This window comes from Stomoxys calcitrans, chromosome 3 (genome assembly GCF_963082655.1).
Source record: "Stomoxys calcitrans chromosome 3, idStoCalc2.1, whole genome shotgun sequence".
NCBI lineage: Eukaryota > Metazoa > Arthropoda > Insecta > Diptera > Muscidae > Stomoxys > Stomoxys calcitrans.
The window spans coordinates 4,484,990-4,501,445 of NC_081554.1; the positions used below are offsets into that span (position 1 = coordinate 4,484,990).

Genomic DNA, 16,456 nt, shown 5'->3' on the forward strand with positions numbered 1-16,456 from the left:
TTACTGAACACATCATGAATTTTACTGAACACATCCTCAAGTCGATCGAGAAGTTTGTTTACATAAGAGTTTCTTCCTGTTGGCAAAATCTGTTTGCTTTGAAATCTTCAAATACATATTACAAAAATCTTCCCAAATGAACGGTACATAAAAACTTCTTTTGACTTTATTTAGGTATTTACAAATAATCTTCGGGTGATAATTTTTTATTTCATATCACAAACATTGCATTTGTTGATAGCGAAGACAAGCTCCTATATTATCCTCAGCACTTCCTTTTCCGTTACCATCGCCAAAATGTATGCCGACATAAAATGGCGTCACAGTGGACTCAATGCGACAAGGCCACATGCCGTTGGAGCAAAATTGCATTCCGCAATGTACAGGTTCACAACCGGGCAATGGTCCCAGACCGGTGCCTATGAAGTCCTCCACTATACAAGGCATTGTTATTCTATCTCTGCAACTGCTGAAGAACTGACGTTTTTCCCTATCAGACATTTGGCGTCCTTGTCTTGCCTTGCGAAAGCGCATTTCAAAAGCTGTACGCAGGAAACCAAGTAGGTCAAAGCCTCCTCTTGTAGGTCTTGGTCGTCGCGACACATTCAAAGGTGTTGATCCGAATCTGGTTCCTCCATCTTCGTCGCCACCAGAACCTTCAATGTCATCATCTAAAGACGATTGTGTAGTGCTAGTGGTAGTAGACATAGTCGTGGATCTTATAGTTGTACTTGTAGATGTGAGCGTTGTTGCAGTTGTCGAGGGCATTGTTGGTGAATTTTCATCAGGATCATCAGCAGCAGGAGCTGCTGATGTGGAAGTTGTGGCCTCAGTGGTTGCACTTGTTGAAACTGTGGAAGCTGCATTAGTTGATGTCATATCAGATGACATTACTGCTGCAGCGGTTGTGGAAGGGCTTGCAGTACTTGTTGCAACTGTAGTAGTAGAGGTCATTTCGGTGGATGGAACTGTTGCTGCAGTAGGCGTCATACTCATGGGCATAGCTCCACCGCCATCATCTGCTAAGACCTGCATTTGCAGTTGATCCATTATAGGTGAAATCATCATTTGCATATTCATGATGTCACCCATAGGAACACCACCACCTCCCCCACCCATTCCATTATTGGCTCCAATATTACTTGGCAAATTCATAATTCTCGTTGGAGGACCAGGTCCAATGCGAAATGATTGCTCATCGCATGGCTGATAGACAATAGAACACATTTCCATTTCTTGTCTCATACAAATTCGATAGTTCTGATTTGCTAAATGGCGGCCATTATCAGCAAAATTAAAAGTCTGCAATGAAGATTTTTTTATATTTAAAAAATGCAAAATATACCTGGGAAACTTAACCCATACCAACGAGTCTTGCCGTATTCAAATTTAAGGCTAAGGTAGGAGAAAAGAGGTGGCTCCTCTTAGAGAAGTCTGAAGGACTTGTTAAAAGTTTGGTTCAGCGAAAATGTCTTAAAAATTTTGTCTTAAGAAGAATTTCATAAAAATTTTGTCTTTAGAGAAAATTTCATAGAAATTTTGTCTTAAGAGAAAATTTCATAGAAATAATTTTGTCTTTAGAGAAAATTTCATAGAAATAATTTTGTCTTTAGAGAAAATTTCATGGAAATTTTGTCTTTAGAGAAAATTTCATAGAAATTTTGTCTTTAGAGAAAATTTCATAGAAATTTTGTCTTTAGAGAAAATTTCATAGAAATTTTGTCTTTAGAGAAAATTTCATAGAAATTTTGTCTTTAGAGAAAATTTCATAGAAATTTTGTCTTTAGAGAAAATTTCATAGAAATTTTGTCATTAGAGAAAATTTCATAGAAATTTTGTCTTTAGAGAAAATTTCATAGAAATTTTGTCTTTAGAGAAAATTTCATAGAAATTTTGTCTTTAGAGAAAATTTCATAGAAATTTTGTCTTTAGAGAAAATTTCATAGAAATTTTGTCTTTAGAGAAAATTTCATAGAAATTTTGTCTTTAGAGAAAATTTCATAGAAATTTTGTCATTAGAGAAAATTTCATAGAAATTTTGTCTTTAGAGAAAATTTCATAGAAATTTTGTCTTTAGAGAAAATTTCATAGAAATTTTGTCTTTAGAGAAAATTTCATAGAAATTTTGTCTTTAGAGAAAATTTCATAGAAATTTTGTCTTTAGAGAAAATTTCATAGAAATTTTGTCTTTAGAGAAAATTTCATAAAAATTTTGTCTTTAGAGAAAATTTCATAGAAATTTTGTCTTTAGAGAAAATTTCATAGAAATTTTGTCTTTAGAGAAAATTTCATTTAAATTTTGTCTTTAGAGAAAATTTCATAAAAATTTTGTCTTTAGAGAAAATTTCATAGAAATTTTGTCTTTAGAGAAAATTTCATATAAATTTTTATCTTTAGAGAAAATTACATAGAAATTTTGTCTTTAGAGAAAATTTCATAGAAATTTTGTCTTTAGAGAAAATTTCATAGAAATTTTGTCTTTAGAGAAAATTTCATAGAAATTTTGTCTTTAGAGAAATTTCATAGAAATTTTTTCTTTAGAGAAAATTTCATAGAAATTTTGTCTTTAGAGAAAATTTAGTAGAAATTTTGTCTTTAGAGAAAATTACATAGAAATATTGTCTTTAGAGAAAATTTCATAGAAATTTTTTCTTTAGAGAAAATTTCATAGGAATTTTGTCTTTAGAGAAAATTTCATAGAAATTTTGTCTTTAGAGAAAATTTCATAGAAATTTTGTCTTTAGAGAAAATTTCATAGAAATTTTGTCTTTAGAGAAAATTTCATAGAAATTTTGTCTTTAGAGAAAATTTCATAGAAATTTTGTCTTTAGAGAAAATTTCATAGAAATTTTGTCTTTAGAGAAAATTTCATAGAAATTTTGTCTTTAGAGAAAATTTAGTAGAAATTTTGTCTTTAGAGAAAATTTCATAGAAATTTTGTCTTTAGAGAAAATTTCATAGAAATTTTGTCTTTAGAGAAAATTTCATAGAAATTTTGTCTTTAGAGAAAATTTCATAGAAATTTTGTCTTTAGAGAAATTTTCATAAAAATTTTGTCTTTAGAGAAAATTTCATAGAAATTTTGTCTTTAGAGAAAATTTCATAGAAATTTTGTCTTTAGAGAAAATTTCATAAAAATTTTGTCTTTAGAGAAAATTTCATAGAAATTTTGTCTTTAGAGAAAATTTCATAGAAATTTTGTCCTTAGAGAAAATTTCATAGAAATTTTGTCTTAAGAGAAAATTTCATAAAAATTTTGTCTTTAGGGAAAATTTCATATAAATTTTGTCTTTAGAGAAAATTTTATAGAAATTTTGTCTTTAGAGAAAATTTCATAGAAATTTTGTCTTTAGAGAAAATTTCATAGAAATTTTGTCTTTAGAGAAAATTTCATAGAAATTTTGTCTTTAGAGAAAATTTAGTAGAAATTTTGTCTTTAGAGAAAATTACATAGAAATTTTGTCTTTAGAGAAAATTTCATAGAAATTTTGTCTTTAGAGAAAATTTCATAGAAATTTTGTCTTTAGAGAAAATTTCATAGAAATTTTGTCTTTAGAGAAAATTTCATAGAAATTTTGTCTTTACAGAAAATTTCATAGAAATTTTGTCTTTACAGAAAATTTCATAGAAATTTTGTCTTTAGAGAAAATTTCATAGAAATTTTGTCTTTAGAGAAAATTTAGTAGAAATTTTGTCTTTAGAGAAAATTTCATAGAAATTTTTTCTTTAGAGAAAATTTCATAGAAATTTTTTCTTTAGAGAAAATTTCATAGAAATTTTGTCTTTAGAGAAAATTTCATAGAAATTTTGTCTTTAGAGAAAATTTCATAGAAGTTTTGTCTTTAGAGAAATTTTCATAAAAATTTTGTCTTTAGAGAAAATTTCATAGAAATTTCGTCTTTAGAGAAAATTTAGTAGAAATTTTGTCTTTAGAGAAAATTTCATAGAAATATTGTCTTTAGAGAAAATTTCATAGAAATAATTTTGTCTTTAGAAAAAATTTCATAGAAATTTTGTCTTTAGAGAAAATTTCATAGAAATTTTGTCTTTACAGAAAATTTCATAGAAATTTTGTCTTTAGAGAAAATTTCATAGAAATTTTGTCTTTAGAGAAAATTTAGTAAAAATTTTGTCTTTAGAGAAAATTTCATAGAAATTTTTTCTTTAGAGAAAATTTCATAGAAATTTTGTCTTTAGAGAAAATTTCATAGAAATTTTGTCTTTAGAGAAAATTTCATAGAAATTTCGTCTTTAGAGAAAATTTCATAGAAATTTTGTCTTTAGAGAAAATTTCATAGAAATTTTGTCTTTAGAGAAAATTTCATAAAAATTTTGGTTTGCACAAAGCTGAATTTCATCTTGCAAATTACCTGAAAAACTCCCTCCGTCCCCGTAAAGTACTGCAGACATCCTGCCGGAGCTCTTTGACTAAAAGGTATTTGCGCAATCCGTATCTCCCACAGACGAGTGGGTAAAAATCGTTGAGCAAAACTCAAATTAATTTCAATCTCCATGCCAGCCTGGCCGGTGACATTACGACCAGGATATAAATCTTCATACCGCAATGGTCTCAGAGAGCCGTAGAGAGTCTGCCTAGGCACCATGCGACCTCCTACATCATAGTAAACTAAGGGAAGATTTCCTCAGCCTTTAAAGCGTTTAATGACATCATACTACCTACCATGCTGCCCACTGTTTTGACCGCACATAGAAAATGTTCCTCCTGGTCCACCGGTTATATTAAAAACATCTCCATCACAGACGCCGGTACGCCTATTCGGTTGGCCGAGTATAAAATGATAGAAATCGAAACGCAGTTGGCTGATATCATCGTTCATTAGCTTGATTTTCAATTTGCAATTGCTGACATTGTTTGGCATGAAGCTTGGAAAACTCGGCGACACCAGGTAGGTGATATTGTTACTAATTGTCTCATTACAGCTGGCAATATCTGCAACAAAAATACATTAGGGAGAACAACAGTGATAAGACAGTGCATGTTTTGGGTCATACTCGTACTTACATATGCAACAAACACCAAATCCGTGGGCGCATTCACCTGTGGCCTGACCACCTTTACTGCGACATTCATAGGCATTAAAGCAGGTTCCTGTCCGCCGACCATCGTTCGACAGACACTCTCCATCCACAGGCACCGGGAACAAATGAATCACTTTAAAATGAAATTAATATAGGAGCAGTCATTATATCAATAAGCAACTTAAGGCGATTACAAATGTCACCCGAAAATGCTGTAATCGTGTACGAGGGCTGTATGATAATTAAGTGTAGCGTATTAAATTTTATTCTAACTAACTTTGAAGAACTAATTCCCATCGCCCCTGCACCTGTTCCTCAATGACATTCTCATGGGCAAATTTGCAATTTGAAATCCCTACAGCTAATGAAAAATTGGGGAAAAAAGGCGTTAGTCGTTAGCTAGGTTGTAAAGCTGGTCTGCAGACTTACAAAAACCGTTCGTGGTTCGTTTATGAAACAAAATTTTCTTCTTGTAACAATAGAACAAAAGAGTATCGAGCCGAGCTCGATACTCTTTTAATAATCCGAAGTTTTAATCTAGGTGCCTCATTAACTTCTTCACTTACTAGACTCAAATACAAACAGCATGCCAATGTCAAGGCAAGGACGGTGGAGACTGTCCTGCACGAGGTTGTGCATAAATCCTTCGATGTCAAAATGTACACACTGCCGGTATGCATTGACATCGAGGAGGCTTTTAACAATGTTAAAATCCGATACGCGGATCCAATCCTTAGAACAGTACCGGGTGGACCCGGTCCTTAGACTGGATAAACCATATGCTAAGGAACAGGTGGATAAATTGTGTGTCCCATGGCATAAATATAAGGGAGAAAGTGGCACAAGGCCCGCCACAGGGGGGTCACTCCCATGGGTGACCACCATAAATGACCTATTACGGATGCTGACTGATGAGGGATTTGAACCCGTCTGCTACCCAGACGATGTTATAATACTTCTAAGAGGTAAGGATCCGAATGAGCTATGTAGAAGAGCCGAAAGGGTCTTGCATATGGCATATGACTGGGCTAGACCCAAAGGTCTCAATTTTAACCCAGAGAAGGCTGAAATAGCTGAGAAGGTGGACCAATTTCACTCACCACGTTTCCTCAATAAGACAATTTCGATATTGGACAAGGTCAAATACTAAGGTGTGATCTTGGACAGAAAACTGAATTAAAAGTGTCTCATTCAGGAGCGTACCGAGAAGGTTCACAGATATTGGGCACTATGTAGACGGGCCATAGGCTCGAAATGGGGCATGAATCCGAGGTCCACTGGCTTTACAGGAGCGTCATGAGACCAATACTTCCTTACGCCTCAGTAGTTTGGAGGACTGCTATGGCAAAAAGTGCAACATAAGGACCATACAACCGGTTCATAGACCATGCCCACTAGGGCACTCCAGATTATTCTAGATTTTCGACCCATTGACATACAGATTAGGTGTAAGGCAGCCACTGCGGCTATGAGACTTAAGGTGATGGGAGATTGGATTGAGGATGGGAGCTGCTCATACCATTGCGGTATAAACGAGGCGACGATAGGAAACCTGGAAGGAAGGGAAGAGATTTCCGAACGGATACCTGTGATGAACCTTAAAGTCGAGTGCGAGGCACTGCTGCTTTAGGCACAGTCTTGGATTGACGGAATCCTAGTATTGCCATATGGAAGACCATGTTACACGGATGGATCAAAGCCAGAGGACAGAGTGGGCCTGGGGGTTTACATTCAGAATCCAGGGACATGGAATCTGTTTTAGACAGGCTGACTATAATACGGTCCTGCAGGCGGAGATCGGGGCAATCACGGAATGCGTGAAGTGGTATGGTGCTAACGCGCGGACGTCGATTGTGAACATCTATACCGACAGTAAAATTGAAATAAGGGCAATAACAACCGGACGGTAAGATCATGAACAGTCTTGCAGTGTAAGAAGGAGATTAACGCCTTCTCTGAGGATGGCAAAATTCGCATTGTTTGGGTGCCGGGCCATAACGGAGTAAGGGGAAATAAAAGGGCGGACGATTTGGCGGTGAAGGCCAGAGGACTGTCGTCAATAAACTTGGTTAACCCGAAGCTTTACGGGTCGACGCAGTCCGCGTTAAGAGAGTGGGCGACGATTGGGCATGCAACATTGTGGAACAGCGAAACGGTCGGTTGGGGGGATCCAGATCGTCAGAAGACAAGGTTATTGTTGGAAGGAAGCAAGAAGGAGGTCAGTATTGCTATTGGTATCATAACGGGACAAATAGGACTACGAGCTCAAGTGATAGCATGTGTAGGGCATGCGGGGCAGATGATGAGACGTTGGAGCATTTCCTTTGTCATTGCCCGGCTTTCGTGTCTAACAGATACCGGCACTTAAGTGGAGATACAATACCAGACATGAATCAACATAGGGGATTAGGGTATTGAAAACAATTAAGGATTTTGTAAGTAGCACGGAATTACTAACTTAAAATTTTCTTTTAAGAGGTTACTTTATAGTTTTTAGAGCGCACAACAAGCCGATTACAGGCTTAGGTGTATGTCCATAGTGGCATGGGGCGGATTAATATCTGCACCCTCTTTTCAACCTAACCTAACCTACTAGACCCAGCTTTGAATCCGATATTTGAGGGTTTGGGAAGCTACCGTAGCGCAGAGGTTAGCTTGCCTGCCACCCCGGGTTCAAATCCCATGAAGAACATCAAAAACATTTATTCAGAGGTTTTCTGCGACACCCCGTTCAGAATCGGCAATAAAAAAGAAGGTCTTTTATCATGCAGCTTAACTTTGTATCGGACAACACTCATTGATTAAGAAACTTATCCTCGCTGCCAATTACTCGAATGTTCATGGGCAAATTTTAAATTTTTTTGAGAGGTTAGCTGTTGGCCACATTTGGTGACAAATACAGAAAACTGTTTTTCTAGAGAGAATAAAACCATCTCAATCAAGTTAGCGAGGTATAAAAAATTTGCCAGCGCCAAATATTTACACCTGAATATTCACAAGGCCTCGTAAACATTAAACAAGAATATAGGACTTATGTTTTTCTCGGGGTCAACGTAGCGCAGAGGTTAGCATGTCCGCCTATGACGCTGAACGCCTGGATTCGAATCCTGGCGAGACCATCAGAAAAAAATTTTCAACTGTGGTTTCCATGCCATGTAAAACTTCTCTACAAAGAGGTGTAGCACTGCGGCACGCCGTTCGGACTCGGCTATAAAAAGGAGACCCCTTATCATTGAGCTTAAAACTTGAATCGGACTGCACTCATTGATATGTGAGACGTTTGCCCCTGTTCCTTGGTGGAATGTTCATGGGCAAAATTAGCAATTTGTTTATGTTACATTTCCCTTGCCGCATTTGACAAGTTATCTGAACGATTGATTTCTACAGACAGAAACGTATATTTTTGCTATTTTCAGATGATCACAATTAAAACTTGAAATTTTTTCCAAGGTCATATGCAAAATGTTGTCCAAATCGGATAAGAATTAGTCATCTGCCCTATGAATTTACCCAAATCAGTGTAAGTATAGTGACCTAAGTCTCCTTGCAACTTCAATTATCATACCACACCCTTTAAGAACATTAAAAAAAATATCCTCACCTTTTTTTTGCCTTTTTAAATTGGGGTACACTGTGGTGTTGGTATAATTTACATGCATAAGAGTATAGCGATGCCAATCAGAGTCCCTTGGCAGTTGAATGGACTCATCATTAGCCGCTTCCATGAAGTTGCCGAGTTGTGTAGGCTCATCGCCATAAATTTCATAATCATCAGCACCTTTATGTTGTTGCGATGAGTTAAATTCCTGCAGATCATCGCTCCAAATGTCATGTTGTTTCATAGGAGGCCAGGCGGCACGATTGAGTTTATTATCACCACTAGCCACATGAGGCGGCGCCGCAACAACTACCGCAGTCATCCACGGTATCATCAGTATTGTTATGCATTTTAGTATAACGCCGCCCTTATGTCCATAATGGACATGGAAATGTCGGTGGTGTTGGTGCTGATGCTGGTGGTGCCGCCGCTGCTGTTGTTGATGTGGAAGATGATTAGTTCTTTTCAAAAACACTTTCTTCACTCGCCTCACTGTATTCACACGGAGGTTATGATTTAAGGCCACTGCACTAACTGTTGTTGTTTTTTTCAGCAAGTGGCTATTTATGTTTTGAACTTTTTCTGGTAGCAATTTTCGGGACTGTGTTGTAGTTTTTGTTGCTACCAAGCCAACACATTTTCTTATAACTGAATGTCTTTCTTTGAATACTTTTGACATTTGGTAAAATGATTTGTTGTATTTTTTTTATAAGATCCTTGTTACACCTTTCAATTTCAGTTTTGTTGTTTTTTAAAGGCTACTCAACGGTTTTCACTTCAAGCGTGTGCTTTCCTTTTCACTGTTAAGAATAAAATAAGTCTGTGCTGCGAAATGCAATACCTGTTGAGCTCCATGCATCGCACAAGTTGGCAAAAAAACAAAAAACAAACGTTGGCCAGCCAAATGTCCATTATCTGCTAAAAGAGAGAGTGTGGCATGCGTTTGATTTTGCGGCTATTGGCTGAGTCGTCGACTAATACTCGTATTGATGTCGCTGTTAAGATTTTCTCCTACTCCTTCATTTCCCGCTACTCGATTGCTTATATAGAAATCGAAGAATATTGGCCATAATTTGAAGTTGTTGTGAGTAAAGTGTTTGTTGCTTAAGTCTTTTAATCAATCAAATTGATAACACTTCAATGAAAGTTTGTTGCTTAAGTCTTTGTGTGAAAGGCGAGAGTTCTGAAATAAACGTTTGTGTCTTAAGTCTTTTGTTAATTTTGAATTTCCGTTAGGAATTCTGTACAATGTCCTTTACAAAAATTTAATGGGATTTTATATTTATAAATAAAAGCTAACAGAAGGAATATTAAATAAAGGAAGTAAAAATATAGCATTCTTTTAATTACTTATTATAATTACTATTATTTACAAAAATAAAAAATTTTATTTATAACTATGAACAGTCGGTATTTAAAGGCAACTGAAAAAATACAAATTGAAAATCCGAATTCTTGAAACAATTTTCTTAGACATATACAAAAGACGTGTGACACAAACGATGATTGCAGAATCCTTGTCATTCATGGAAAGACTTAAGCAACAAACTTTCATTGAACCTACTTAGAAAAAAAATGAATATCGGTTTCAATCACGAAATTTATTGGTCCAATTAATATTTTAATTTAAACTGCTCCAATCACGAAAATGATAATATCAATTACAGTTTTAATAAGTGGATTGAAAATATTGTCAATAAAAAAATTGCATACTTAATTTAAAAATTTTTTGAAAATTTTGAAATGTCCAAATTATTTTTTAATTGATATAATTAAAAATTTGATTGAATTTTTTCAAAATTTTCAATTAAATTTTTAATTGATCCAATTAAAAAAATGATAGAAATTTTGAAAATATCTAATTAATTTTTTAATTGGGTCAATTAAAATTTAATTGAAAATATTCAAATATTTTATTAAAATTTTGGCGAAAAATGCGCTGCATATGGTGCCCCCTTGACTTCGATGCAACATGGTTCACATATGTGAAACTCCTGGAAAACGAATTTAATTACTCCTAAGAAACAAAAGCCCGGAGGTGTTTTGTTTTGCCAAAAATTAAACATAAAATATTGTTTTCCGAATTATAAAAGAAAGAGTAGCGAGACAATAACTTTACAAACTACATACATTGGGGAAGTAAACCCAACAGAAAAACATTTATCTAGACTACGTTATAAATTGATCGAAGCTAAAGAAGCCGTTATGGCATTAATAGGCATATTGCGGTCAATACTTGGATTAGAATTGCGTCTAGAAATTTAAAAAGATAGTCGAAAGACTGTTTGTGGGGGAGTTTTATCTTCTATATATAAAGAGTGTTTGTCAAAAATATGAGTAGCTAGCCTTTTTCATAAATGGATTGTCATAACAGTGCTGATTTAAAGAACTTTCTGCCTAGACCATTAACATTTTTTCTTTTTGTTACGCCCGCGTTCGCCAATGCGCGCAATGCAAAAAACTGTTTGACCACTATAAAATCAGTTTATTTTTCAATGAATTGACCAACGAATTGAATGACAAAAAGAAAACAAGCTTTGTGGTCTTGGCCGTTATTGTTTAACTGAAAAAGATTAAAATTTCAATTACATTGTATAAACAAACATTTTTTAGATTCAATCAAAAAAATGATTGAATCAATTAATTTTTGAATTGAAAATTACAAAAATTTCAATCAAGATCGTAATTGAAAAGAGTTCAGATTCAATTAAAAAAATTATTGAATCATTAAATTTTTTAATAGATATTGTTCGAAATTTCAATCACGATTGTAATAAAAAAAACAGGGAATCAATTAAAAAATTATTGATTCAATTAATTTTTTAATTGAAAACCTTTATATTTTTGATTAAATTTTTAATTGAAAGAATTTTCTTTTATTTTTCAAGTTTATGTCTGTTAGGGCGATGATCATTAAATTTTCGTGATATTTTTTTCTGTGCATAAAACATATTGTGATAGATTTAGAATTTTGAAAGAAAACGTTGTCTTCGGAGTTCATTTTGACTCATGTTTTCGCACTCTCCACCACACTGTAGAATAATATGAAACAAGTAAAAAGGCGTTAAGTTCGGCCGGGCCGAACTTTGGATACCCACCACCCCGGGTATGTATGTAAACCACCTTTTGTCAAAATCCGGTGAAAACGCATACCTTATGCTCCATAGCAGCTATATCGAAATATGTTCCGATTTGGTCCAAATACTAATAACTGCAAGTCATTGTTCAATAGTGTATAACAATATCTAAAAATAAACAGATCTGAACCATATACGACACGGATGTCGAAAAGCCCAACATACGTCACTGTATCAAAGTTCTGCGAAATTCGATTATAAATGCGCCTTTTATGGGGCCAAGATTTTTAATCGAGAGATCGGTCTATATGGCAGCTATATCCAAATCTGGAGCGATTTTGGTTACTTTGCAGAAATATGTTGAAGAGCCAAACACAACTCACTGTACCAAATTTCGGCGAAGTCGGACAATAAATGCGCCTTTTATGGCCTCAAAACCTTAAATCGAGGGATCGGTCTATATGGCAGCTATATCCAAATCTGGACCGATCTGGACCAAATTGAAGAAAGATGTCGAAGAGCCTAACACAACTCGCAGTCCCAAATTTTGGTAAAATTGGACCATAAATGCGCCTTTTATGGGCGCAATACTTTAAATCGAGAGATCGGTCTATATGGCAGCTATATCCAAATCTGAACCGATCTGGACCAAATTGAAGGAAGATGTCGAAGAGCCTAACACAACTCACTGTCCCAAATTTCAGCAAAATCGTATAATAAATGGGGCTTTTTATGGGGCTAAGACCTTAAATCGACGGATCGGTCTATATGGCAGCTATATCCAAATCTGAACCAATCGGTGCCAAATTGAAGAAGGATGTCGAAGGGCCTAACACAACTCAATTTCCCGAATTTCAGCACAATCGGATAATAAATGTGGCTTTTATGGGCCTAAGACCCTAAATCGGCGGATCGATCTATATGGGGGCTAATCAAGATATTGTCCGATATAACCCATCTTCGAACTTAACCTGCTTATGGACAAAAACGGAATCTGTGGAAAGTTTCAGCTCAATATCTCAATTTTTGAAGACTGTAGCGTGATTTCAACAGACAGACCGACGGACATGGCTAGATCGTCTTAGATTTTTTCGCTGATCCAGAATATTTATACTTTATAGGGTCGGAAATGGATATTTTGATGTATTGCAAACGGAATGACAAAATGAATATACCTCCATCCTTCGGTGGTGGGTATAAAAAGTGGACATAACTCCGTCGTTTTATACGGATAACGAAATGTTTATGGAGGACATAGTGTAGCAGAGGTGACCATATTCACCTATGACGCTGAACGCCTACGTTTGAATACTAGGGTGAAAATAAAAAAAGTTTAGCTGTAAGACTTTTCTACAAAGATGTCTCACGACATGGTTTTCGCACGCAGCTATAAAAATCGCATTTGAAAGCAATGACATCGGTTAACAGAAAGACTGGAACAAGGAAGGGCATGTCTAAATCGACGTAGGATTTCAAGACGGTCAAGAAATTATATACTTTGTAGGCTCTCAGATCTATGTTTTCGATGAGTTACAAACGGATCGACGCCATCCTATAGCGGAGGGTATATTAATAGGATGTTTCGATTAAAAATTTGAGAGCGAACTGCGCCCTTAATTAAATATAAGATCTTTATTTTAAAATCATGTTCCTGTGACCCGAAATTATTATCAATATTCTTCGGTCAAAAAAAAAAATCTTATATCTTTGAATGTTGTCCCGCTTTTCACTATGCTGGTTTTGACTTTCTTTACAAGCATTGCATCGCAAGCACGTCCACAACAGAGTTTAGCCTGATAATGGTGGCAAAAGGACTTCTGCACGTCCCAGTCTGTAATTGTTTTGGTACAATTAAAAAATAGACCCAGCAAAAACTTGGTAAGTTCATATCATTATTTATCCCAGATATACGATACTAGCTTTTTCAATATAATGAGTTTTCAACAGGAATACCGGTAATATGAATGTCATTACACCCAATCTTCGATGAGGCTAAAAAATAACCACTTATTGGTTGTACGACGGTAGCCTTCATATTTCGGGATTGGATAACCCTTGTTGCAATCTGCCAACAGACAGCTCTTTGCCAAACCTTGACATATTTCAGTTTATACTCGGAACGTTTTGACATACGAGCGCTGTTTGTGTTATTTACAGTAACTTCAAATTTATAACTCGTCCAAAAAATGAAATTAAATCGTGAACATTTTTGTGCGATTATTTTTTACAACTTTCGACGTAGATTAACATTAACAACAGTGCATCGATGAACTTAATTAAATTTTTGGCGATGAAGCTCCATCAAGGACCAGTGTCTGTCGATGGTATCGGGGTCGTAGTTCATTCCAAGACGAAATTCGTGAAGATCGTCCAAAATGAGTTGTTGATCCAAAAACCACTGATGCTGTGATCTATCGTGAGATTGAGACAACCTTAGGCATTAGTGGAACCAGCATACATTGAATATTGCATGAACATTTGACAGTCAACATCGCTCAAATTTGTTAATCGCTCAAAAAAGTCTCATGTCGATTGGTCGAAAGAAATGCTCCAAAAATACGAAACAACTGCATTTTTGAGCACTTAATACATCGACTTGATAAGTCATCCTCCACATAGTCCTGACTTGACACCGAATAACTCTTTTTTATTCCCGTACCTAAAAAATAAAATGAGAGTTCAACGTTTTTCGACACCTGAAGAAGCGGGCAATGCGTTCAGCATGCATGTTTTGGGGATACCTCAAACAGAGTGATTAATATTTGATTTTGTTTTCTCTAATTCCGAAATATAAAAGGCAACCATCGTAGTGGTAAAAAGTCATTATAATTACCTTGGTTTTCGGGGGTAAAAATATTACACTCGGAAAAATGTTTATCCTTGATATGCAAAATAACAATGGAATCATTGTTAACATGAGTTAATGATATAATACATGGTAGTTCATGATCATTACTAACATAAGTTAAAATTCCTTAACGCGAAAATAAAATTACCTTTATACAAGTAAAACTTACCAATCATGAGTATAGAAGAAGTATTTTACAAATTAGCTGGAGCAATGTTACTTTAATGATGAACAAGAATCGTTGTCCACAATGACAATGCGAGCTCTCACACATCTTTTTGACCAGTCAAAACACCGAATTACCGCACTGACTTGGCACCCAACAACATCTTTTTATCCCCCACATTGAGGTTAAAAATGCGTGGTCAATGATTTTCGTCACCAGAAAATGCTGTTGAAGCGTTCAATAACCAATCCTCAGGAGGTGTCTCAATTGGAGTGGAAAAAGTACTTCGACAATTGGTTTGAGTGCATTCATAAGTGTATAAATCATGCTGGAGGATACTTTGGCAAACAATTAAACCATTTGTGATGATTAAAATTTGCATATTTATTATTAAACCCGAAATGAATACAGCAGCTCTAGTAACAAACTTTTCAACAAAATATCAACTTTCCGTATGTGACCATAACGAAAGTTTCACCACTATTTATGAATATTTCATATCTATTAAAGAAATTCTTTTGATTGGCAATGCATTGGGAAAATCTTTGGATAATTACCACACTACAGCTACCCACTTACTTTTCATTTCATTCAACATCCAATCACTCCATCCGCTTACATGACTGGTACAGATGATGATGGCGGTGACGTTGAATCCTCGCCGTAGACAATGCAAGGCATTCAACAGTCACCTAACTCATCGTCATTGGCCAATTATGTGCATAGTTGATGCACTAATCACAGTCGACGTAATTGTTGTGCCAACATTGTTTTCGTTTTTTTTTTCTCATTGTTAATGAAACTTGCGAATATCATGAAAAGCTATTTTTGTTAGTGTTACCCTTATCAACAGGGCCTTGCATGCAGACAGGTCTGCCCTCACATTGTGCTTGAAATTAATGTGAAATTCCCAAAAACAAAAAAATGTCGAAAATGACTTTCATTGATAGTTTGTGTGAAAGAGACCCCTTTTCCCTTTTTGCTGTAATTTTCCCTCCGACATAACGTGCCAACAATACTGCAACCATTAACGCCCCAACGCCAGATATTCCCACACACTGCTGAAGAAAGCAACATTGTTGCAAACTAAACCATATTTCGTTGCAAGTCAACTTATTTTGGCATTCTGCAAAGAGGCACACTCATGCCATTCATGGTCATTTGTGCATTTTTTCTCCAAATGCTTTGGAAAATTCCAGTTTTTTTTTGTTGCATTTCAAGCTAATGTCTGCACTGTGGAGAGTGTTATGGCGAAGATCATGATGATGCTGCCTTGCATTTTTCCTTACCAAAGAGGATTTTATTTCCTTCTTGGGCCCACAGGGGGTTGAATGCCCCGATCTAAACGATATTCAACAAACAAGTGTAGAGGTCTATCAAGTCGCTCTTTTTCAAATTTCATCCAAATCGGATGAAAAATGCTCCTTTTATGGGCTCAATACTCTATGTCGGGAAATCGGTCTATATGGCAGATATATCCAAATATGTTTCGATCTGGACAATATTCAACAAACAGGTGTTGAGGTCTATCAAAACTCACTGTTTCAAATTTCATCAAAATCGGATGAAAACGCTCCTTTTATGTGCTCAATGCTCTATATCGGGAGATCGGTCTATATAGTAGCTATATCCAAATATGGTTCGATCTGTACGATATTCACCAAACAGATTCAGAGGGGTACCGGAACTCTCTGTGCCAAATTTTATAGATATAGGATGAAAAATGC

At 35.4% G+C, this 16,456-nt stretch overlaps 1 protein-coding gene across 1 annotated transcript; it reads right to left on the reverse strand.

The window, feature by feature from the left end:
• Positions 1–216: 216 nt before the first annotated feature.
• Positions 217–14,739, reverse strand: LOC106081280 (uncharacterized). Its single transcript, XM_013243139.2, has 7 exons — positions 14,733–14,739; positions 14,549–14,689; positions 8,642–9,307; positions 5,024–5,173; positions 4,682–4,951; positions 4,371–4,627; positions 217–1,302 (listed from the first exon to the last, which is right to left on the reverse strand). The coding sequence occupies exons 1-7, from the start codon at positions 14,737–14,739 to the stop codon at positions 217–219; spliced, it is 2,577 nt and encodes an 858-aa protein (XP_013098593.2).
• Positions 14,740–16,456: the final 1,717 nt, after the last annotated feature.

Coding starts and splice junctions, on each gene's coding strand:
- LOC106081280 (XM_013243139.2), bottom strand. Junction 9,308..14,548: donor TTTTACCCCCGAAAACCAAG/GTAATTATAATG, acceptor AAATGTCAAAAG/TATTCAAAGAAAGACATTCA. Junction 4,952..5,023: donor ATTTGGTGTTTGTTGCATAT/GTAAGTACGAGT, acceptor TTTTTGTTGCAG/ATATTGCCAGCTGTAATGAG.